The 26,276-nt window shown below is 33.0% G+C and overlaps 1 protein-coding gene across 1 annotated transcript in view; it reads left to right on the plus strand.

Moving 5' to 3' along the window:
- The window catches only part of DENND3 (DENN domain containing 3), a 126,273-nt gene that overhangs the window by 43,053 nt on the left and 56,944 nt on the right, over positions 1-26,276 (plus strand). Inside the window, 7 exon segments of the mRNA XM_051971156.1 lie at positions 400-542; positions 4,499-4,610; positions 9,186-9,305; positions 12,054-12,272; positions 15,003-15,133; positions 21,771-21,926; positions 24,597-24,693. Of these exon segments, the coding sequence (XP_051827116.1) occupies positions 400-542; positions 4,499-4,610; positions 9,186-9,305; positions 12,054-12,272; positions 15,003-15,133; positions 21,771-21,926; positions 24,597-24,693 (978 nt within the window).

Here is a 26,276-nt window from a genome sequence, read left to right on the forward strand (position 1 = left end):
ATGTATATGTTCAGGTGTGCATGTATGCATTTGTTACCTTTTCTAATAGAATGTATACACTTACACATATACATATGTGGTGGAAGGTGAGGACAGAGAGAAGGATGGGCTGTTTTCCTTGTGTCTTTGTATCCCCAGCAGATGTTAATGCCCTACACTTAGTATATACTTAAGAAACTCTTATTGATTGATTTTTGGTAAGGAAACTGACACCATTGCTTCAAGTCACACAGAAAGCAGCAGAGTCCGGATTCTCACCCAAGATTCCTCTAATTCCAAATCCAACCCTTGGCTTGTACTAACTCATCTTCCTTTGCTTGTCACAAGTTACCTAAAACTTACTATAAGAGGTATAGTGCCAGAAAGGTGAAGATAGTAATCATCTAACTTTACTTTCAGGATGAACATTGCTTCTACAATGGCAAAACACACTGGGAATTACCTGGGCAGATCATGCATGCTGTTAGCTGCTTTGTACCTTTTGCTATTTGTCTTATATCTAGATTTCCATATTATAACGCCTTCAGAGATTGTCTTTCCTGGTAAGAACTATGGATAATTTCTTTGTATTAGTAATACCAGTTTTTAAGTGTCAAAATAAGTGACAAGTATTAGGAAAAATTATCTAATACTCTGTTAAATCACAGGACTGCCTTCGCTTTTTATTTAGATTTTTTTCTGGCCACATTTTGGTACAAATAATTTATACATTGTCCACTTATATTTTATTTAAAAAACAAAATATAATGAGCAATGTAGGAAACAATGCACATCATAAGAACAGTTTCATTGGTAGTATGCAGTAATTGAGAAATGTTGATAACTTGAGCCACATATGAAAGACTCTCATTACTTTATAGTCACACCTTTTGTACATATGAAATTGACTAAATTTATGATTCCTATCTTTTTCCATTATAAAAATGTCTAATGTTATTAACTAATGACAAAATGAACAATTTTATTGATGAGCAAATTTATTGATTCTATAAAGCAAACACCAGCTTATGTCTATAGGGAGAAAAAAATTAATAATTCCTAAATTAGGATCTGTTCTTTCATTATGGGGACAGTCCTTTACAAGAGGGATGTGTATGCAAAGTGTGTTGGGCTTAGTTTGGGGTGGATAGAGTCTTGTTATGAAATGTATAACATATAAAGTTAAAGTACATTTTCCTTTATTTTCATATATGTTGGGGAATATAATCACTAGAAAGGTCAATATCATTGTCCTTTCCTTTGGACAGTTACTGGAGGCTTTAGTGATAGAAGCATATTGATTATTGCATATTTTCATAAATAGAATATTTTATTCAGACTTTAGTTAGGAAAAATGTCACATTAAATGTTACCTAACTTTACTTATTAAATCTACAGATGACACGAAGCTAGTAAGTAATAATAATAGGTAGCATTTATTAAGCAGTTTTAAATTTGGAAAGTGCTTTATAAATATCTCACCTGATCCTTACAACAACCCCAAAAGGTAAATGCTGTTATTCTTCACATTTTATAGCAAAGGAAACCGAGGAGGAGAGAGGCTAAGTAATTGCCCAGGATCACTCAGTTACTAAAATGTCTGAGTTTAACTTTGAACTCAAATCTCCATGTATTCAAGTATTCAACACTCTTATCTATTGACCCACTTCCTGGTAGAGCCTTTTCTGGCTGTTATTTAGGTTTCGCAAAAATCTTGGATTGGCTATATTATTGGACAAACCTAAAAAGATGAAATTTAATAGGGGTCCCCGTAAAGCTTTATATTTGGTTCAAAAAACCAATTTCATAAATACAATATGAAGATATGGTTAGACCAGAATTTTGGAAATCTCAGTGATGTGGGAATCATGATGTGGTTATAATCTTAGGTTTTATTGAAAAGCTTGGTATATAGGACCAAGAAAGTAATAAGTTACACTGCTCTGAGCAGACCACATCTGGGATATTGAGTTTAATTCTGGGTACCACATTTGAAGAAGAAAATGTCATAAGATGAATGGAAAAATGTCCAGAGAAAGGAATCAGGATGATGAATGGCCTTTGGGTCATGCCCTCTGAGGATCATTTGAAGGGACTAGAGATTTTTAGCTGAAGAAGACTTAGCTGCTTTAAGTATGATGATATGTGCAAAGGGGGTCAAACTTCTATTTGATTCTTCTATTGAAATATTTACTAAGAGCTTTCAGATACTATGCCATGCCCTGAGGATTAAAAAAAAAAAAAAAAAGCAAAAATGGTCCCTGATCTCAAGGAGTTCACATTCTGATGAGTGGGATAGCCTGTCAGTAACCTTCTACAGACAAGATATATGCAGAATAAATGGAAGGTCATTTCGGAAGGGAAAGCAGTAGCAGATGGTTGGGGAATCATGAAGGAGGGGACCTCTAGAAGATGGGTTTTGGACTACGTTTTAAAGAAAGGCAGGTGAAACTAATAGATGGAGGTGATGGAAGAGAACATTCTAAGCATGAGGGACAGCCAGTGTTCACATGGAGTTTGGAAATGGAATAGTAGACTGTGCATTGAACAGTAGATATAACTCAATTATAGAGTACATGGAAGACTGTAAAGAAGGGTAGAGGTTATAAAGAGTTTCAATTGTCTGATATAGGACATTATATCTCACACTGCAGATCCTAGGAAACCACTGGAGTTTTTTGGGTAGAGAGATGATGTAGTCAAACCTACTTTTTAGAAAAATCACATTAGCAACTGAGTTGAGAATGGATTAGAATGCAGAAAAGCTTAAGGCAGGAAAATCAATTAGAAGGCTATGTCATTAGTCCTGATGATTGGTGATGAGGGCTTGATTACTGTGCAATGGAGAAAAAAAGAGGATGTATATAGAATGTGTTGTGTAGATAGAAACATACATGGAGTAAAAAGTAAAGTGAAAAGAGTGACAAATTAGGATTATGATGAATCTGAGTAACTATCGTGGAACCTTGATGTCAACAGAGAAGTTTGAAAAAGAGGAAGCCTTGGGAGGAAAGATAATGAGTTATCTTCTAGGCATATTAAATTTATGATGTCAATGGAACATTAACTCCAAGACATCCAAAGGAGAGTTGATATCCCCAAATTAGAGCTCATGAGAGAGGTTAGAGCTAGACAAATGGACCTAGGAATCATCTGCATAGAGTTATTGCTAGAACCCATGAGTACTGATGAGATCACCAAGTGAGATAGCAGAGAGGAGAAAAAAAAAAAAAAAAAAACAGGGTCCAGGCAGGCTCTTGAGAGGGACATATCAGATTAGTGGGCAAGAAGGAGCAAGGGATTTTTAGCTGAAGAAAGACTTAGCTGCTTTAAGTATGATGGTATATGAAAAAGGAGTCAGACTTCTTCTATTTGATTCTATCAGTCAATCAAAAATATTTACCAAAAGAGACTGAGAAAGAACAGTCAGAGAGGTAGGAGAACCAGAAGAAAGCAGTAGCCTTAAAACTTAAAAGGAAAGACAAGTCAAAAGAAAGTCAAAGAGGAAAGAAGAAGGTAATCAACATTGTTTAATGATGCAGAGAGCTCAATAAGGAGGTAGTTTGAGAAAAGGCTGTTAGATTGGCAAATGAGAAATTGTTGGTGATTTTTAGAGAATGCAGTTTTAGAAGCTGGATCATGAAGGGTTAAAATTAAGAGAGGAGAAGTAGTAGGGGCATCCGGAGAGTAGTTTAGCTGGTCTGGTAGCAGGTGGAGTTGAACAGATTAATAGAGAGCATTTTGAAAATGATGAAAGATGGGCAGGTTTGTGGCAATAGTAGGTAGAAACTGCAGAAAGGCAGATTTAGAAAGGAAAAAGTCTGTAATAATTAGAATTTTTCATTCAGCAGGCATTTATTAAGTACCTACTATGTGCAAAGCACATGACCATGAAACAAAATGAAAAATAGTTTTTTTTCCTGGATAAGCTTCCGTTCTTCGGTGGAAAGAGAGAGAGAAACAGCATGTACATAGATATAGATGTAGTTTTATAGGAGAATCAGGAAAAGCTAAGAGGAAACACCTGAAGTGGACCTTAAAGAATCTATAGGTTTAAAAAAGGCAGGGATGATTTGGGGAGTTTCTTCTAAGCCAGAAGAAAAGACACAGAGGTGAGAGATAGAATTTAGATTTAGGGGAGCAGCATGTAGACTGTTTTGGCTACAGAGTTGAGTGGGAAGGAGGAGTCATCTGAAAAAAATATGGAATGACTTTACCACCACCTTTTATCACCATTTATTATTAAATTATAATATCTTAATTATTTTTTGTATAGCTTCCTTCTTAGGCCATAACCATTTAAAAGATGTAATCCTTGTTAGTAGTAAAATTTTAGATTTTTATGCATGGAGATTAGAATAAAATCTTGAAGTAAAACTTCTTGATAATTTTCTTCAGCACTGTTGCTATTAGGTTAGAGCTTTTAACTTTTTCAGATGATGACATTAAGTAGATTAATTAAGAGTGTTTGATTTTATAGTTTGGTTCTCACTAAATAAAAATTACTATTTTCTTTCAGTTTATTGGCACAGCTGAAGTTTTGTAAGGATTTTGATGTTGATGAGCGAATAAAAGATTTTGCTGCAAAATTGTCTTTAATCCCTAGTCCTCCACCTGGACCACTGCATCTGGTAAGTAGCTAAGGAGTTAATAATCTTTCTATAATACTTTAGTATATAAACTCACCTAATAAAATATCACTTTGATATCACTAATAAGAATTGTACTTAAATCTTGCTTAGTTCTCCAGATGAAGTCCATGTGAAATGTGACAATGTCTGTACTAATGACAAATTAATGGTTATAATTAGATAGAAAACATGTATTGCATGTATGGAAAGAATGTTGAACTTTGTGTCAGTACATTGCTGAAGTTCAGGCTCTTAGGCAATCTTTTAGCTATGTGAGCTTATGCAAATCATTTAAACTTTCTGGGCTTTATTTTTTCTACCTGTAAAATGAGATTGGACTAGATCAAAAGATTCTGAATTTTTTTTTGGACAGTCTGATGAAGCCAATGAGTCCCTTTTTAGAATAATGTTTTTAAATGCATGTTTTGTGCCTTTATTTATTTTTATTTATTTTTAATTTTATTTTATTTAATAATAACTTTGTATTGACAGAATCCATGCCAGGAAAATTTTTACACGACATTATCCCTTGCAATCACTTATGTTTCGTTTTTTCCCCTCCCTCCCTCCTCCCCCCCCCCCCCCCCCCCATGTTTTGTGCATTTAAAACAAGATTACTAAGGAAACCAATTATATTGAAATTCAGTTATAAAAAAATTTTTTTAATAAAAATTTTTTAAAGTTTGTGAAACCCAGGTTTAGACTTCCTGAACTATGTAATCTCTCTCTCTCTCTCTTTTTTTTTTTTTTTTTAATTTTTATTTATTTATTTTGCTGAGGCAATTGAGATTGAATGACTTGCCCAGGTTATACCGCTAAGAAGTCTTAAGTGTCTGAGGCCAGATTTAAACTCTGTAATCTCTTAAAATCCCTTCCAAATATGTAATCCTATATTTTTTCCTCTAAATTACTAAGCTGTTTCTCCATAGCAATTTTGTAATATGTTCATGCAAGAATTTACTCACTTTATAGAAGAGGAAATTCACATAGGGTATCTCAAAAGTCTTACTGTGGTTTTATGTTATTAACTTTATTAATAACCATAAACCATTGAAATTTAAAACCACACTAAGAATTTTGAGACACACTGCATTTTCCTGTTACTCACATAATTAGGAAATATTTTAATCAGAGTATGAACCAGCTCCTGTTTCAATACTGTACATCATTTCTCTGGAATGAGGACGTGTTTTAGCATTACTTGATGCTAACATCAGGAAGTTAAAATTCAGGAGGAAAAAAAATCTGCTAATGTGTTCCTAAATGAGTCTCATAAATATTGATTGCTCTGGCATTCTCTCATCCAGAAATCTCGACAGCATCTCTGTAGAAATGGATGTTAATGATAGCTGATCATAATTGTGTAGCAGTGACAACCTTGATTTGGGAGACTGGAGACTCCAATTCTGATTGTGATTCAATAACTAGCCACCTAATGAGGAAAGTGTCAAGAGACCCCTACATTTGTCTTTAGAAAGTCAGGAGGACTTTTGACTTTATCTCTTAGGGTCATCGAATTTTTCATCTATAAAGTGAAGTTTTGGATTTGGTCCCTATCCAGTTTTAAAATTCTTTCATTTTAGACAAATGGGTAATTTTAGAGAAGTTAAGTGATTTACCACTTTTATCAGTGGCACATTTGAACCTAGAGCCCTAGAAACGTAGTGAGAAAATGCTTTTGTAGGCTCTTTGGTTCTAGCTAGAGGCCCTCTCCGTTGGTGAACTAAAATCGCACATGATCATTGGAGACATGGGTTATCTTCAGCATTTCATTGGATTTCACTCATCTAGTGAGCTCACATATGTAAAGCATTCTGGCAAGCTTGAAGTACTATGTAAATCCTAGCCATCCACTATAATTTATTTCCCTCATTTGTGAAGATGGCACCTTATCCATGCGGTATTTGTGTATGTTATTGTGACATAGATCTTCCACAGAGGATCCATCCATCCAGAGATCTCAAAGCATTCTTTCCAGTTATTGGTTTGGTTTTTTCCCTCCACATTCCATGATTGCCAGGCAACACTGTGGACATTTCATCTCCTTTACTCTTGGCACATGACTGGTCTACATAATTTTTCCATCTAGAATTTTTTTTTTACTTTTTTTTTTTTTTTTGCTGAGGCAATTGGGGTTAAGTGACTTGCCCAAAGTCACACAGCCAGGAAATGTTAAGTATCTGAGGCCAGATTTGAACTCAGATCCTCGTGACTTCAGGACTGGTGCTCTATCCACTGTACCACCTCGCTGCCTCCATCTAGTATTTCTTAGTCAACATCTCCAGGCTATATATATTATCTTTAGAAATATGCCATAGTTTATACCTACCATACATCATTCTATTTCCCTTCTATTACTCATCATTTTTCTGATTCTAAAGAGATTGGTATATTCCAAAATTAATAGCTGGATAGTATGTCCAGAATATTTTCATTAAAAAAGTAGGATTTTCGGCCAAGAACCAGCTTGGAATTATTGGAAACAAAATACACCATTTCCTAAATACAATCCAGCTTGCTCTTACTCAGCTGAGCCTAATTTATTGTATCTATAGAGTCCTAAATATATACTTGTATATATACTAACTTAAGGAACTAGACTTCCAATTCTATATCAGAAATTTGAAAACAAGCATTTTTCATCTATCTAGTTTTTCCTCAGTGGATTATTGTACCTATCTCTCCATTATGGATCTATTTTTGTCCATCTTTATCTTGTATGGACCTAGTTATTTATATGTTGTTTCTCTTGTTAGAATGTGTGCTTCTTAAGAGATTTTTTTTTGGTAGAAGACTTAGCACAATGCTTGGTATGTAGTAAGCACTTAATAATGCTTATTGATTAAGAAGAGTGTATCTCAATGAAGAGACCCTGTAATTTTCAGGAGATTGACATAGTACATCCCCAGTTTTGTTTCTCCCCAGAATACTCTGTAAATGAGAGGGACAGACCAATACTACACAACAATAGTAAACAAATTATAAAATCATTATGAAAATTATCTATAAATATATTAAGAATGTTCTTGATGCAAACATAAGAAGAAAATCAGCACACTTCTAACAATTTTCCATAGTATTCTTTATCCTTTTTTTCCTCTCTTAAACTGGTTACTCAGTTGACTGAAAAGAGCAGAGTATAAAATCCCTCCATGTTTATTGTTGGTTGATTTTTCCTAAACAATATTCGACTGAGATCAAAATATAACTTCCAAAAAAGGAAGCTAATGCATATTTTAAGTTCATTTCAGATTCCTTGATAAATATAACCATGAGGAGAACTGTACAGTGCCCTTGTGCTTATTAAGATTGTGAGACTTCAATTGAAATGTAGGTTTGCCAAAATCTATGTCTACGTGACATTAAATGAAATATTTGGGAAGAAGTTAAGCAGTGTCTCCCATTGTGCATTATAAGTTTTTTTTTTTTAATGTGGGAAACAATTCAGGAATTTTTCTTCTCATCTACAAGGATAGTTTTCTACTTAGACTTTGTGATTAACCATTGGTAGGCCATATATGGTAATATTTTACTTTATTTCATCTCTTGAATTCTTTTTTTCCCTGATGGCAGAATACTTGATTAAAAACAAGTAAGATTCTGAATACAATATTATTGGGAACCCTGCCTTGTATAGTTGCTCTTATTGTGCTGTAACTGAATTAAATACTCAATTGTTCCTAGCTGACATTTTCTAATATGAAGTTGAACATCAAGCAACCTGTCTCTTGTCTCTGTCAGATGAATTAACAATTAGCTTTTTTGACCTTTTTTTTCTTTCTAAAAGACATTTGTAAATATTTTTATAGTGCATTATATTTTCATTCTTACAACTTTTTTTAAGTTGAATATGTTTTCAAGAAGTGTTAAATGGTATAATTGAAACACTCAGGAACATAGTAATTTGATAAATTTGAACTTCACTGATTTTATGATAATGTGGACAAGCAGATAATCTATAAGTAAGCTTACTTTTGCTCTCCTTGGGCAAGAAAGGATTTTCTAAGTAAGTCAATAAAATGTAAATATTTATAGAACATATACAACTTGTTCTTTAAGTCCTTTAGGAGAATTCTTTTGCGTGCCAACAATTGATATGACAGTTATTGATCATTTTTACCTATTAAAGCAGATTTTCAAAGACTTCTATTTGATGACACATGAGTTAGCCTATTTTGAATTAATGCATGTGCCTGAATCACCCAACTAACACAGTCATTTTTTGAGTGTTTACTTTGTGTTAGGCACTGTGCTTTAGTGCCAGGAATATACTACAACAACAAGGGAAAATTATTTTTTTCAAGGAGCTAACATGTTAATGGGGATTGAATAAATATTATTATTTGATCATGACATGATATAATAGTATTGTGTGTTTAGAAATTAGTTTTAGAATTTTAGAATTTCTTTTAGAATTTCTTTTAATGCAGGGAACCCCCCTTTACTCCCTTACCAGTAGATTAGAGATTTTGTTGCTTTAGATTTTCTTGATTTTTTTTATTTGCAAACTGCCATGTTTATCATTAAGAAACTACTGAATCATAGCATCAGTTTAATTACTGTTGGTTTCCCCAGGTATTTAACATGAAGCCACTACAGGTAGTGTTTCCTTCACGGGCAGATCCTGATAGCCCCATTATAGATCTGGACCTTCACCTTCCCTTATTGTGCTTCAAACCTGAGAAAGTACTACAGGTAAGCATTTTTTTAAAGTGCTAGTCAAATCCCATTCTCACTGTATTAATGCAGCATCAGAATTGTTCTATTGTATTATTTAACCTCCCTAAATCTCCGTTTCCTCATCTGTAAAGCATCAGAATTGTTCTGTTGTATTATTTGACCTCCCTAAATCTCAGTTTCCTCATCTGTACTAGATAAACTCTGAGACCCTCATTTAAAATCCTATGATTCTAGTATTATCACAATTAAGAACTCCCAGCCCTGCATAAAACAAATATTCAGTCTATAACTTATTTGCAAATAACCAGGTTATAGTGTTCTGCAGTGGGGGGATTCAAAAGATGATTAGATGTGATAATAGTAAAATCTAATTATTAATTAGTCATAGCATTTTAGAGCTAGAAGAGTTCCTATTTGTAGTTTGATACAGTTTTATTGTGGTTTTTTATAATAGCTTTTTATTTTTCTAAACACATGCAAAGATAGTTTTCAACATTCATCTTTGCAAAACCTGGTGTTCCAAATTTTTCTCCCACTTTCTTCCTCCCTCCTCTTCTAGATAGTAAGCAATCCAATATAAGTTAAACACATCCAATTCTTCTAAACATGGTTCCATGTTTGTCACACTTTGTAAGAAAAATCGGATCAAAAGGGGAAAAAACACAAGAAAGAATAAAAAAAAAACTAATGAACTACAACATTTCCAACACAAAGGTGAAAACACTGCTTTGATTTATATTCAGTATCCACAATCATTCAGTCTCCATAGTTCTGTCTGGATATGGATGGTTCTTTCATCACAAGTCTATTGGAATTACCTTGAATGTTTGATACAGTTTTAATGTCAGATCCTTAGTATGTCAGAGTAAACACTTAATGGAAAGCAGAACCAAACCTGGTTATTTATCTTTGTACTAATTCCTTATTTTAAACGCACTTAAACTTTTTTTTAGCAGCCATGTAATTCTCTTTACAGTGTATTTGGAGAAAGAAGTTGTAGTTAAAAATTTTTGCTTATCAGTGAGTTTTCATGGTATTGGGGGGAAAGAATGGAGGAAGAATAATTGTATTTTTCAGTATTGGGGGAACAGCAGAAAAATAATTACCTGAAACTAGAATCTTGACTTAAGAACTTTGCTGTTGTCTGCCATCTGAAAAATGATGGTGGAACTCAGGCGATCAAGAGAGTATCCCTGATCAGAATGAACCAGACCATAAAAGATATAGGTGAAATAACTGTAGAAATTTAGCATAGAGAAAAGACTTGATGGTTGTCTTCAAGTATTTGAAAGGCTTTTGTATGGTAGAGAGATTATATGGGTTTTGCATGAAATTCAAGAAGCAGAATTAAACTGAGAAAAAATTGTAGGAAGATGGATTGTATTTGATGTGAGGAAATAAATCCAAATAATTAGAATTATCTAAAAGGTAAATAGGCTGCCTGAAGAGTAAAGAGTTATATACAAGTAGCTGGGTGACACAATGGATGGAGCCTCCCACCTGGGATCAGTAAGGTCTGAGTTCAAATCCTGACACACGCTTAGGAGCAGTATGACCGCACATAAATCATTTAACCTCTGTCTGCTTCATCTGTAAAACAGGGACTTTTATCCCTAATATCTACCTTTCAGGATTGTTGTCAAGATCAAAAAAGATGATATTTGAAAAGCACTTTGTAAACCTCAGAACTGTATAAATGTTAGTTCTTATTCCAAATCCAGCAAAGGCTGTTGGATATTTGTTGAGGATGTCATACTGCAGTATTTCTCAAAGTGTGTCCCTAAGACTGTTTCCTGGGGTCTGTGAGGTCAAAACCATTTTCTTAAAAATACTAAGATATTTTAATAAATATCAGTTGATTTCTAATGTGTTTATAATCTTATATGGTTAATGTCTAATATTGTATAAACAAAAAGTCTTTGGGGGTCCTCAGTAATTTTTAAGAGTTCAAAGAGTTCCTAAAACCTCTTTGAGAAGTACAGCTATAGAGATTATTCATTTTGGGTACACATTGGACTAAATGACATCTGAAAGCCCTTCCATCTCTTAAGATTGCATCAATTCTATGAAAAGTTTATATCTTGCTTGTCCATGGTAAACAGGCTATCTCTTATCTTTGTGATTAGTTCAGCATCTTACATTTCTAGATTTTTTTGCTTAAAATTTTATATATTTATATATATATATATATATATATATATATATGTATATACATATATATATATACATATCTATGTGTGTATATATACATACATACATGTGTATATATGGGTATTTTAAAACTATTCTTGTCACAAAGTGATAGGATATAGCCTATACTTATTTAACTAATATTTACAGAGTGCTACTTTTGTAAAACATCTTGCATTTACTTAAAATCAGATCAGCAAGCATATATTAAGTTTTTTCTATGTCATACTCTCTGCTAAGTCCTAGGAATAGAAAAAAAGGCAAAAAACAGTCCATATTTTCAAAGAACTCATAATCTAATGGGGAATAACACAAAAACATCTATATATATAAAAAGAGACTGGGTAATTGAGAGATAATCCTCAGAGAGAAGGCACTAACATTAAGAGGAATTGGGAAAATCTTAGAAGTTAGGATTGTAGTAGAATTTAAAGGAAGCCAGGAGGTAGGGTCTGGAGGGAGAGTATCCAGGTATAGAGAGAATTGCCAATGAAAATAGCCTGAATCAGGAATCTCCATTTAAGACTTCATCAGTGAAATAGTAGATTCTCAAAGCTATTTTTCTCCCCATAGATCATAACCTGCATTTTAACCGAACAACGGATTGTCTTTTTCTCTTCGGACTGGGCTCTGCTCACTCTCATTGCTGAGTGCTTTATGCTGTATCTTCATCCTATTCAGTGGCAGCATACCTTTGTACCCATTCTTTCTGGTCAGATGCTGGATTTTGTAATGGCTCCTACATCTTTCCTTATGGGTTGTCATCTCGATCACTTTGAAGAAGTTAGCAAGGTGAGATCAAAATGTCTGACTATCTTTTAAGTACAATGAACAATATTGTTAGGACTCATGAATTAATAATATATTTGAAAGGATGCTGAACTTTTCAGAAGACAGTTTCTGCGAGGGTGGGGAGAGATGATTATCATCTAGTAAGGTTAATTTAAGCATATTTTCAAAACAATTTTAGGCATATGAACAAAAAATTTACCCCTTTGTATTACAGAAACTGATTGTAATATAATTAGCCATAGTAATAAGAACATGTAGTAATGTAAATAAATTGTGCTATATAAATCAAACCCTATTTTTTTTGCTTCTGATAGTCCAGTAGTATTATATTACATGCATTTTAAATCTGTTTATATTCACTTGAATATATAACATTCCAAGTGAGTTTTACTCAAGTCACTTATTTTCTTGTAAAGAATTGTTTAAAAGATTCTGCAAGTTTCAAATAGAGTTCCTGAAACTGCTTTGAAGAAACATGACTTCTTCTCTCTTTTTCATTTATCAGTGAAGGACCAGGGAAGAATTTGACTTTGGAAAGTCAAACCTTTTTAAAGTTTATAGTTTGATAGAGTCTTTCATTGTCTCACTTCTATATTATCTGGTGCAATTTTTGGCTTTTTACTGAATTTTAATTTAAATTTCTTCCTCTTTCCAATTTTTTTTCATGGTTGAAGCTATAGCATGTGTTGCTAATGTGGTTGTTGTTGTTTTGTATATATCTGTAAACAGTGTAAAAATGTAGTTACAAATTAATTCCATTCCAATAACCATTCAGATCTGATCAAAAGCCCTTTGCTGTTAAAATATAGACATTAAACCTGTGTTGTTTTTTTTAATATTTAAAAATGAAAGTTCTGTAGCATCTTTTAGTACTTGACAAGACATATTATATTTTTATATCTCAGGCTCCTGAGCAGGTTATGGGATTACCCTATAGAGGAGAGAAGATAAATTGGAGGGGCAGTTCGACATCAAAGCATTTGATATGGAGTCAGACTGAGTTGTAATTCTAGTTCTACATTTATTAGCTTAGCTATGGGGGCAGGGAGGAAAATCAGCTAACTTCTTTGAGCCTTTATAAAATTAGGATAATAATTCTTGTTTTACATACCTCAAACGGTTTTTATGGGGAAAGTGCTCTTTTTTAATACTTAAAAATACCATATGTAAGTATGAGTCATATTTTTTTTAATTTACTGGGATTGGTTGGTAGCATAGTTATGAAGTCATTAAGTGCTATTACCAGCTAGCATTGTCTACAGGAGGTGTGCCTAGTGCCAGTTATACTTAAGGATATGAGTGATTGGGATAATTGACTGTAGTTAAATGTTGTTGCTGAAATGCATGATTCACTAGGGGAAAAAAAATTATGCATCAAGAAAAGACTATTCAAATACTAATGGAAGAAACTAAAAGACGTCATCCAGTGTGGGTAGTAAAGGAAAAAAAAAAAAAAACAGCAGAATAGCAGAGAATTAATGTGCTGTTTCTATTTTTAGCCCTAAGTGAGCAACACCCAGTCTCCAATTTTCAGAAAGGAAGACTGTTTTGGCTTTTTTTTTTTTTTTTCTTACTGATGGTTAATTCCAGCTGGCTGTAGTTAAGTAAATCCTTTTAGAAGAAGGATCTTACACATACTATTACTGGAAACTTTCAGTTTCAGTAAGGACAAATGTTTTAACTAGCAAAGTTCTGGATTTGGTTTTCTGATTTTATTCACCAGTAGTCTTGTGCTAGAGGAAGGAACCAAGTTGAATTCCAACAGCATCTTAGAGATATTTATATAATCTAAACAGTTATGTGTGTGGTTCTTTCCCCTCTAACAGCCACTGCCAACAAAAGACAAAGAACACCTCTATTTAGTTTCCAGATTTACATTTAGTTATACTTCCCAGAACTGGTGAGACCAGAAAAAGTTTAAAGTTAGCGTATATATAATTTGAAAATATAATCTTATTTGAGACTGCTGAACCAGAATGATTCTAAACATTTTAAAAGTTTGTAGAAAGTATGGAGCTATATACTATAAATTATTTAATTTGCAGATTTCTCTAATATTTATAAAATTGATCTTTAGGAAATATAGAAATAAGAAGTGAGTAAGTGGCTTGTGTTTACCAATGATTCTCACTGATTTTTGATGTAAAAACAATACAATGCTTTTAAAATAAAATTTATTTATTCTTATCTTAATCTATTTAATTAATCCATTTAATTAATCAATTTTAATTAATTATCTAGGACTCTGTATGTATACTATACTTGTATGTTTTCTACATCCAGAAAGATGGAAAGAGGACTTGGGTATTGCCAAGAAGGATGTTCTACCACTTTAGACATCAGTTGCAGAGATTGCAATGACAAAAGAAGAATTGAATAAATTTCAAATTGTTGAAAATGTGCTTAGCTGGATTTGGTGGATAAGATTATAGAATTTGAATTGGTTAAAAAAAAAATCTACTACAAGCACTTATTGGAATCTCTTCTCCCTGTTCAGAGGAGAAAGGAGTTCAATTGTGTTAACTACTGCTATCAACAGCTTCTGATACATTATTAACTTTTCATGGAAGAAAATGTCAGATATGCAAAAGTGTATGAATAAAAGGTAGTTAAATTATTTTGATAAAATTGAATTCTTGACAACAAAATGCATTGCATTTGAATTTTCTAGGTTTTATATGAAAATAATTTATTAAAAAATAACCTTTGGTCTTAATATTTATTTAAAAGGAAGCAGATGGCTTAATCTTAATAAATATTGACAATGGAAACATTACCTATTCCAAATCCTTGGATGATGATGATGATAATATTGATATTCCAGACATCCCTTTGCAAGCTGCTCAGACATTCATTCAAAGGTAAAAGTGGTAATGTTGTATTTGAAAAGTTAGAAAAAAATTTTTTTTAAGTTTAGACTTTATGGTCATATGATTTGGGGCATTTTTTCTGAATTTATAAATTACCAGCTTTCATTTTTAATTTGTGAAAAATTCTAAAAAATTGTTTGTATAATTATAGTGTTGGTCTAAAATTCTAAGTTTTTGGTAAAGTATTTAAATTGTTCCTTAGTGGTCAGAAAAGATGAATATCTTTCCATCTCTATAGTTTAAATATGTCTTTGAAGCTTTAGCTAGAATTGTATTTCTGATCTCCAGCTAATTCTACCTAGTTGTCTCATCTTTTAACTCAGTATAACACTGACCTTTTTATCGTTCTCTAAAACTAGCTTTTCCTTATTATCCTATTTCTCCCTATGGTACTAACCATTTCCCTATTTATGCAGAACTAGAATCATGTTTGTCTCCTCCCTCAAACCTGGGCTATTACAATCCTATCTTTCAAGTCTCCCTTCCTTCAGCTACTCCCTTTCCAACTCATCTTGGACATGTTGGCAGAGTAATCTTTTCAGAATGTCATTTTGATTATGGATGGCTTTCAAAATAAAAATAAACACTTCTCGTGTTGGCATTTGAGGTTCTCTGTAGTTTGGGAACTAACTTAATCTTATTTCTCAGTATTCCCCTATACCTCTGTTCTTAGCACTCACCAGACTCAACTCCGCTATCCTTCCTAGCTCTTTCTAATCCCTGAGTCTTTTGCTTATATTATTTTCTCTATGGAGAACTCACCTTCTTCCCTCCAGGCCACCTTCAAATCTTCCTCATTGGAAATTTTTCTGGTCATTCAAGGCCCAGATAAAATATTGCTTCTTCCATGAAGCTTTTCCAGTTTATAATGTCCATTTGATCATTACTTCTTCTGAAGAGGAGGAAGGACTTTTTTGCTTATACCTTTCTTACCCAATTCCTACATTCTGTTTTAAGCCTTGTGTTACAACATTGTTTTGCAAATCTCCTACTGTATTTTAAGTTTCTTGATAGCAGCTGATGGCATCTAGCACAATGCCTTATTAGTAGTTATTTGTAGCTAATTAGGCACTAGCAGCTAAATAGGTAGCCAATTAGTATGTGTTGAAGGAAAGAATTTCTAAATGTCTTACATGTAGTAGGTGCCTGTGTTTATAGGAGAATAGGCAAGGAAGGAGAGTTTGTTAGAAAGGATCTAGATTCTTGTGTTATTAACATTTCTAGGAAGGCCCTTTGCTGTATACTGCCCTATTTCCATTTCCTGTTTGGTTATGAATTAAGTTTCACTTTCTAAACTATGTACTAGGGTTTAAATATTACTGTATAATGTCACCATTTAAAAATATTGATTTGAGGGTTTTTTCCTATGTTTTATCCAATTTGAAGTGTTTAATTTTTAAAAACTCAATGCTTTTTCTGAATTATCTTGCTAACTGATTTTTTTTTTAAATGGGCCCTTGAAATCTTTTGTCAGTCCTAACCAGATGTAAGATAGAGTCTATGATGTAATTATAGGTTCCCTATATGAAGAATATTCAAAGGCTAGCTCCATTTTCTGTGCCTAGCTTGTCAGATGTTCTAATAAATAATGCAAGCAGTCACTAAAAGCACAATCAAGTATATATCCATCACCATTAATCATGAGCATTGGTAGTGAAAATGTGCTCTATGTAGTATACAGTAAACATAATGCATCCTGGCTATTTAAAGAATATTGTCTGACATTAGCAGTGAATGAAAAGGTACAACACAAAATGTCAACTGCAAAATTCCAAGATGGAAGCTGTGGACAGCTTTTTGTCTTCCAAAACTGCGCTGTTGCCATATAGAAAGAATTGCCAATAAAACATGTCAGTAGACCACGCCCATATTGCTGCAGAAACCAGGGAGCAATGGAAAGTCTCATTGAATTAGAGTTCTGGGACTTGTGTTCTATTCCTCGACCTAATACTAATTCACAATATGATGTTATCTTTTTAGGCTTCTCTCTGAAGGTACAAACATGTTCCTTGCCCTATTTAGCCGATGTAATTGTCATAAGAAGGAATATAGTGGATATGAAAATTATTTGAAAAGTATAAAACTCTATATAATTTTAAAGTAGATTAGTAAACAAACATATTTATGCCCTTTATATATACATTATGTTTTCTGTTCTGTGTATATCATCTGGCAGATATTAAGTAAATGTTATATATTCTTTATAATAATGTGATATATAACACGTCAGGAAGTCAATAAATATTTATTTAGCACCTTCTATGTACCTGGCATTGTGCTAAGTGCTGGGGATACCCCCCCCCAAAAAAAAATCAAAAGGCAGTCCCTGCCCTCAAGAAGCTTACAATCTAATGGGAGAGACCACATACAAAAAAATCCACACAAACAAGCTATAGATAGGAAGTAATTAAGAGAGAGAAGGGACTGAAATTAAGAAGATTTGGGAAAAGCTTCCTGGGATTATGTATACTATTATAACAGGTTATAAAATTGATTAATATTATTTGGTTTAGATTGTGATTTAACTGGTATCAGAATTCCCTATGAGGATATTCCTTCTATCGCTGTCTATGAACAATTTTTCTACAGCTAATAGCTGTAAGAATTAACACAAGTTAAATGATTTATCCAGGGGCTCATTGCCCATATGTGTTAGAGGCAAGACTTAGAAACAGACTTTCTTGACCCTCAGTCCAACTCTATCCACATATACCATCACAGTGCCTTTCTTTTGATTATTATCATTATTAATTTTGTTCATCTAATCTTTCATTTTGATGGTCCTCAGAAAAATGCTGGGACAAGCCACTTTCTGTTGTTCTTTTATGTCTAGTGTTTCATGAAACTATTCCATAAGTAGATAAAGTAATTCATTTTTGTAACAGAATGAAAGTATTGGCTTCGAGGCTAATTTCTGTAAACTCACTAAAAGCCTTTTAGGGACAATTCCGGTAGCAGATAGCACAACAGGAATGAGAAGTATTTTCTATTTTCACTTGGTTTTTATTACTGCCACTGACTCTCAATGCTTTGGAAGATCTCCATTTCACATCATTTGGGTATTATAAGTTTAAAAAAGGAAGACATTCAAAACATCTTTCAGAAATGTTTTTAGAGATTTTTATGGATTGTCATTATGCTTGAATATGTAGGTGAAAATGTTTACCTTTAATCATGCATTGATTACAACTTTTTGTTTAAATTCTCAAGGAGATTTTGAGGTTTGTATTTCAGTGATTTGTCATCTGTGATTATGAAGAATGGAGCACTTCTTTTGTATAATTCTGGTCACTTGATCATGTCTTTCTAAATGTTTTACAAGTATTCATGTCTTCTCTAAATTTAATTTCATTATTTTTTCTAACTAATAAGCATTTATTTTTCTTCCTCCCTCATTTAACAGTTTTTAAAAAGACAAATGAAACCCTCATATGTATGCATAGCAGACAAATCCCTACATTACCCACATCTAAAAATCTATATCTTTCTGCTTTTTAAGGCCTTTACTTCACTGGGAAGAGATGGATGGTGTACTTCATTTTTGAACCCTCCTGGTTGTTGTTGATTATGTTGATTTTTTAAGTCCTTTAAAATTGCTTTTCTTTATAATTTTCTTGTTATTGTAGAAATTAATATACTAATTCTGCTCACTTCACTCTGCATCGGTTCATCGACTGTTCCAGGTTCCTCTGAAACTGCTCATTTTATCATGTCTTAGGGTTTAATGTTCTCCTTGGTTTGGTTTTCTTGGGGTCTCTGGGAGCAACCTTCCTTTCAGTTCAGTAATCACCACAAGTGCAGCCAGGGGTTAAAGTCCAAATCCTTTATTGTCTCCTTCAAAGTTCTATCTCCTTCAGTTGGGGCTCGGCTCGTTTTCTGGGGCCCTTCCAGAGTCTTGGTTTCAGTGGGGAAGCAAAGGGGGAGATCCTGCCATCAAGGTGGTGTGAAATGGGATGAATCTGTCTGAGTCCAAGGGCTTGTGCTCCAACCTTCAGCCTCAGCCTGAATCTCTGAATCTACCTGACTAAGTCTCCTAGCTTTTATGCTCTACACTGAGTATAAACCAATCATTATATCACTAGGAAACCATTATTTGTTGTAGGATTAAATCAATCTTATTGAACCCTGCAAAACCAGATAACCATTGTCTCTATCAATTCCACTTAGTACCTTGTAAGCATCCTTGTTTCAAGTTCAGAGTTCTGGCCCATAACATTATGGAATAGTGATATTCTATTGTATTCATATGTCATAATTTGTTTATTCACTCCTAAATAGGTGGGCACAGGTGTTTGGGACTACTACAAAGAGTTATAATATATATTTTTGCATATATGATTCTTTGTCTCTCTTAAAACATGTGCTATCCCTGAGTCAAGGATATGCACAGTTTAAAGACTTTTAAAGTATGATTCCAAAACTGCTTTCAAGACTGATTGTAGCTGTGTGACCCTGGACAAGTCACTTAATCCCAACTGCCAAAAAATAAAAAATAAAAGAAGAAGAATGATTGTAACAATTCACATCAGAAATGGATTGTTGTGCTTGATTTTCTATAACTTCTCCAACATTTATCATTTTCTTCTTTTCTCATCTTTTTTGAAGAGTATGAGGTAGTAAGTAAGGTATGGTAGACTTAGGACATAGTGGCAGGGCAGATATTAAGGCCAAATGGTTTTTCATTTCATGTCAGTATTACACTTGGTGCCTTCTTGCTCATTCATGTGGTGTGAAGATTATATCATCTGGCAAGGGATTTGGACGCGTGGGTACATTAGTTGGAACAGAATAGGGACTCTGTGTTCTGTCCCAGAGGTGTGGAGATGGAAGGTTAGCATTCAGCCAGGGGGAGGGGAAAGGAAATGGGAGATTTGGCAAAAAAAGGTTAGGGGATGGTAGAAAAAGGGTTTTCATAGGACTTTGATCCTCTAGATCAGGGGTAGGGAACCTTTTGTTTTTTCTAGCAAGGGCCATTTGGATATTTTTAACATTATTCATGAGCATACAAAATTATCAACTTAATACAACTCAAGCAGTGGGAGATTGTTGTACCTAGCTTTCAGTTCATCATTTCCTGCAGATACCTTGGCAGGGCCAGACCAAATGATTTCACCAGTCCTTTATGGCCTACATGCTGGACATTTCCTACTCATGTTCTAGATAAAAACTGAGCTAGGATGTAGGTAGCCTAGACTAAAGGGTGAGCATCTTATAGTTCTTTTTTCTCATGTATTCTGAGAATATGTATTAGTCCTGTTCCTTTTCTTCCTCCTCCGTCTTCTTTTCCTCTCCTCCTCCTCTTCCTTGTCCTCTATGATATCATTATAACCAAAATCTAAAGCTAACTTTTTAGTCAATGAAAGAGCATTTAACTTGATTAAATGTAATTAGTTTTTCAGAGGGAATTTCTTTGCTTGACTTAAGTTGTTGAGTCACTGTCATAAAATTTTAGAATTGGAAGAAACCTTGAAAGTTTTAAATCTAACCTCATTTTACAAATGAAGATTCTATAATGGGCAATCCACATTGTAAAAGTAAATTGTTCATTTTTAAAAGGGAATGAACTTCTTTAGTGATTCCCCCTTTCCTTCAAGACTTTGAATGTCCCTCAAATATACCAAAATAGCTGATTTATGTCTAGAAAGTGAACAGTTTGTTCCCAGAGAAGGCCATATTGCCATTATTAGATTATAAACACTTTTGAGGGCAGTAAGTGTGTCTCCCAAGAAACAGTAGTGCTATTTATAATAGAAATTTAATTCATGTTGGTAAAATAATTAAAGAAGATCAATATTGTTTTTTTTTACTAGTACTACTTTGGAAATATTAAGTATGGGAACTCCTTCTATTGATTGAAGCCCCAGTATAATGTAGTAGATAGTCTTTGAGAGTTGCTCTGCCCAAAAAATTAATCACCTTGTGGCAAAGTTGTTGATGAGACTCTCTCAACTTAGATTGATCCCTGGAAAGCAGACATGCACCATCACCAAGGCCTTACTTACTACCTTTCTACTTTGTGAATTAAGAAAAGGATCTAATTTAATATTTATAATAGCTAGCATTTATATAGTACTTTAAGGACTACAAAGCATGAACATATGTTAACTTATTTGATCTCTACCAAATACTAGGACTTTTGGTCATCTATAGGATGTTGTTTTTGTCTTTGTTTTTTTCCATTGGGTTTCTCGGAAAAAGCCCACTACCTTCATTTTTGAAAACCAAGAGCCATTTCTATGCCATTATGATTTATCTGTATTTAATAGAGAGTTTAATAGTTATCTGACTTTAAGGGAAAGAATGCTACTATCAAATATAATGCTAGTTTTTATTAAAATGTAATGTTATCCAACTGTGAATAATTTATCTATTTTCAGCAATATAATGATACAAGACCATCTCATAGGTCTCTTGATGAAAAGTTCTGTCTGCCTTCAGGGAAAGAACTGATGGCATCTGAATACAGACTTACTGTCTCAAGGGCAAGATGAAGGGAAGCAGGGATAGAATTTGGAATTTAGAACTTTAAAAAAGTTGAATTTTAAAATTGTTTTACATGTAATTGGGGAAATATAAAACATTTTTAAAAATGTAATGTTCTTCACAAAAATCTCCTTTTTTCTTCTAGGGTAGAAAGCCTTCAGTTGCACTATGATCTAGAACTCTCCCATCTAATGCCCAGTACAGATTTAAGTGGGGTCCAAGCACGTAGAAGGGCATGGCAACAAAAACAGAATTCTGAAATGCAGCAAATTACTTTACAACTAATTGTTAACATCTTCAGGTATGCACTTATAACTGTGCTCTTTATAAAAACTTGTAATTATATCCTATTTTTAATTGTATACAATAATGTAGAACCATGGTTAAATTAAAGTCATGAGTTGTCAGAAAAGTTCATTTTAGTTGTGAATTTCATAAGCATTAACAAAATTACATGACATTGTACCCCTTTCTCATTGTCCCTGATTAGTCCCAAGATTTACTTGGGCAGACAGACCTCCATGTCTTAATAAATGGGAACTTAATAACTCATTGCTGGAGCCATTCTTTTGAAGCTTTTCTGGTTTAGTGTTGAAACTGTTGGAACTTGTGCTTCTTTGACACAACCTTCAAGAATTTACTGTAGATTTGCTTTCCTGGCACAGGGCAGAGGCACTGGAGGAGGACTACAATGGAGGGCAGAGATACTAACAGTCAGTTAATTGGTCTAATTAGTAATTGTCATTCAACAAGTGAAGAAGTAAAACTTACACATGATTCTAAAATTGGATAAACCATCCTTGAAAATTTGAGTCAACCGGAGTCATATGAATTAACATTCTGTGGCTTCATTATCATTGCATATATTTTTGTGTCTCTTTCTTTGATTATTATCATCATCAAGAATCTGAGTTTCCATTAAATATCCAGTACTTAAGTAGATTTAGTAAAGTAGAATAAAATGCTAAATAACATTTATTTTGATATGATCAGTTAATACAGGGATCATTGTTGGATCAGTACAGGGATCCACAGCTGTTCTTTCTGATGTACAAATTATGCTGTATAAAGAAAAGCATGCTTTTAAATACTTAACAAAATGGTGTGACCTAAATATTTATTGGAAATTTTTCTCAATCAAATTGATCTTTGCCAGAGAATTTAGGGTCTTTTGTTTTTTCAAACTCTCTGTTCTTCCTTTTCTTTTCCAGCACTTCCCTTTCTCATTCTGTAACGCTTTCTCATCCACCAAAGTCCTCTAACAAAGAAAAACAGGCTCTTTGATGTACTCTGTCCTGATAGCTCCTGCTGTCACTTTGTGTCCTGTTCCAGGAGGGATCTGTCACTTCTCTGGATGCCACTGTAGAGGTTTCTTACTTCAAAATGCCCTAAATGACTACCATGCGTAACTTTTGTTAACCTTTGCTTGCTATGCATTATTTGTATCCCCATCATTGAGTGCTGTGACTGGCACATAGTGGATTCATAATAGACGCTAGTTGATTGGCTGACTATACACTTATTTCTTTGAACCAAATAATAATTCATTATTATGAAAAAAATTAACTCTTCAACATAAACAGTTCATGCTGTTTCTGACTTCCAAATGTATATTCAGTGTAGATTTTAGTTCATTTCTCATATTTTTGATTATTCTCTGAAGGAGCAAAACTTTTAAATAGTATTTACTTTATAAATTAAATACATACAAAAATATAGAGAAATTAAATGAGAAAAGTTTTTTTAGTGTATCTTCATGTATAAGTTCATATTAGATATATTACAAATGGTTTATTTCACAAAATTCTTATGAGGGAGATTGCACAGGTATTATCCTTTATTACAAATGACAATCATATGACTTGTAAATGGCCTGGAAACCAAGTCTTAATGATTCCAATTCTAGGATTCTTCCCACTATATTATACTGTTCTAACTTCTCTCAATATATTCACATATTTGTGTAAGGAAGGACTTAATTTTCAAAGAGTTAAAAAATCCAGAGTGGAATGAGGAAATATATTTAACTAGTATGACTTTATATTTAGAATCTTTAAAAATAAGGGGAAAACATTTAAACTGTTGGGATTGCTAAAAATTGGGCTTTTTCTGAGAAACCCAATGGAAAAAAACAAAGACAAAAACAACATCCTATAGATGATCAAAAGTCCTAGTATTTGGTAGAGATCAAATAAGTTAACATATGTTCATGCTTTGTAGACCTTAAAGTACTATATAAATGCTAGCTATTATAAATATTAAATTAGAACCTTTTCTTAATTCACAAATAGCCAAAATCATGCTCTATGTTTTCCCTCTGTCTAAAAGAGATGATAAATTAGACATATATTCCAGTGGTGTTAAACTCAAATAGTAACAGATCCCTGGCCTCATGATGACTTAGAAAATCATAAGTTAATGTTATATATTTTATATTATATTTGTATGTATTTTGTTAATTATTTCCCAATTACATTTTAATCTGGTTTGGGAGGTACTTGAGATGGTGGGGAAGGTGGGGCTTGTAGCCTACAGATCAAGAGTTTGACACCTTGTGTAAGATATTATGATATATAAGATATATGTGTGTGTGTACACATATATAAATAAATATTCTCAGTTCTGTCATCTTAGAATGTATTGAATAGATAAGTGATCATTGATTTCCTAACTCTCTGCACTAACTGAAATGAGAGTGGAAATTAAGAAAAGGAAAGGACAGTCCTTGCCTGGGAGGAGTTTATGACCTTATTGTTTTTGTAAGAAAGTCGTGTAGTGTTCATGAAACAACTAGAAAACAGCAAGTACTCAATTACATCCAAACCATGTCATTGGGAAGTAGGGCTAGACTTTCTGAAGAAAATATTTGCAAAGTATTTATTTTTCAGTAGCTGTTGTTCTGTTACTATAGAAAAGTTTCATATATTTTTTAAAGATGTTTCATGACTTATAATGTACTTTCTCTTATTAGAGAAGTAAAAAACCATCTTAATTATGAACATAGAGTGTTCAATAGTGAAGAATTCCTCAAAACAAGAGCACCACAGGATCAGCCATTTTATAAAAAGGTAAAAAAAAAACTTTTAAATTCATGTAATAAATGTAAATATTTATATTATAGGTAAAATAGGTTAATTAAAATAATGTTATTAACATTCTTAGACAATGCTGTTAGTTATTTTTATAGTTGAAAGATATCATTTATTCCATCATACGTGGGATTTCCAAAAATTTTTGTTTATGTGGAACTTAATTAAGTCTTAAACATATTAAAACTTAAAATTCAAATAGCAGTAAGATATGTGGAACATCCAGTATTTATACATCAAACCCAATACTTCGATGAGACAAGATAAATACATTATGAGATCTATGTAACATAAATTAGTTTGGTCTTGAAGTTCAGTAAGTAAAGATAAGGGTAGGAAGGGAATGAAAAGAAGCCAACCTGGACCCTTTTATAAAATGAAAGCTCCAGGAAAAACTCATCAGTGGAACTAGTGGGGCAAGAATATTCCAGACTGAGAAGGTCACAAGAACTATTCCAAGAACTATTGTGTGGTATAAATAGTTTTTAAGTTCTTTGAAAAACATTAAAATGCTTTGTAAATATCAGTCATTGTTATTTTATCTTGGAATAATTTCTTATGTATAAGAATTCTTTTGGATGGTATTAATTTTTGTTCCAAAAAACTTAACAAATCACTAGATTGAGTCACCTTTAAGATAAAAATCAACTTCATTAGCATATTTTTATTTTAAAAAAATTAAATATTTTATGTTTATAAGTGCTTGCCTGTACTTGCATTTTAAAATATAAGCATCTTGAAAGTAAGGACTAAATCCTTCACATGCTTAATAGGCACAGAGGAAAATAGGTCAATGTCTTTTTTTAGTTAGCTTTACAGAGAAAGAAAGAGAGATGTGTGTGTGTGTAAAAAATATCTCTTATTCTGATATCTTTGCAAATAGACTAAAATATTAGACTTAAAAGATTTTTTAAATAATCCCCCCTTCTACTCTCTAAAAATTAATACAAAACTCATATAGGCATAGTTCAGGAAAATATACACTCCCATTGCCAAGATCCAAAAATGTGTTTCTCCTTCTATTTATTAGTTCTTCATCTTTGTCATGAGGTGGACAGCATTCCTGTTCATCAGTCTTCTGGAATTATGGTTGATCATTTATTTGATGAAAGTTCTTAAGCCTCTCACAGTTGTTTCTTTTTTATAATATTTATATTATAGAATAAATTATTCTTCTTGTTCTGTTGACTCTGCACAAGTTCAAGCAAATCCTCACAAGTCTTTTTGAAATTTTCTCTTCTTCATTTCTTACAGCACAATAATCTTCCATTATATTTGTATACCTTTATTTGTTCACATTCCCCAATTGATGGACACGCTCTTAGTTTCCAGTTACTCATCACTACAAAAATAACTGCTATAAATATTGTAAATGTGGGTTCTTTCCTAATTGATCTCTTTGGAGTGTATAGGCCAGAGGAGATTTTACTCATAACTAATAGTATCAAAAAAGATAAATAAAAATGATGGTAGCTGAAACTGCCATAATGCTTTGTCATATACAGAGTTTTGTATAGAATTTCCCATCTAAATCTCATAATAAATCAGGGAAGGTGGCATTA

Source organism: Antechinus flavipes, chromosome 1, assembly GCF_016432865.1.
Source record: "Antechinus flavipes isolate AdamAnt ecotype Samford, QLD, Australia chromosome 1, AdamAnt_v2, whole genome shotgun sequence".
NCBI classification, from domain to species: domain Eukaryota; kingdom Metazoa; phylum Chordata; class Mammalia; order Dasyuromorphia; family Dasyuridae; genus Antechinus; species Antechinus flavipes.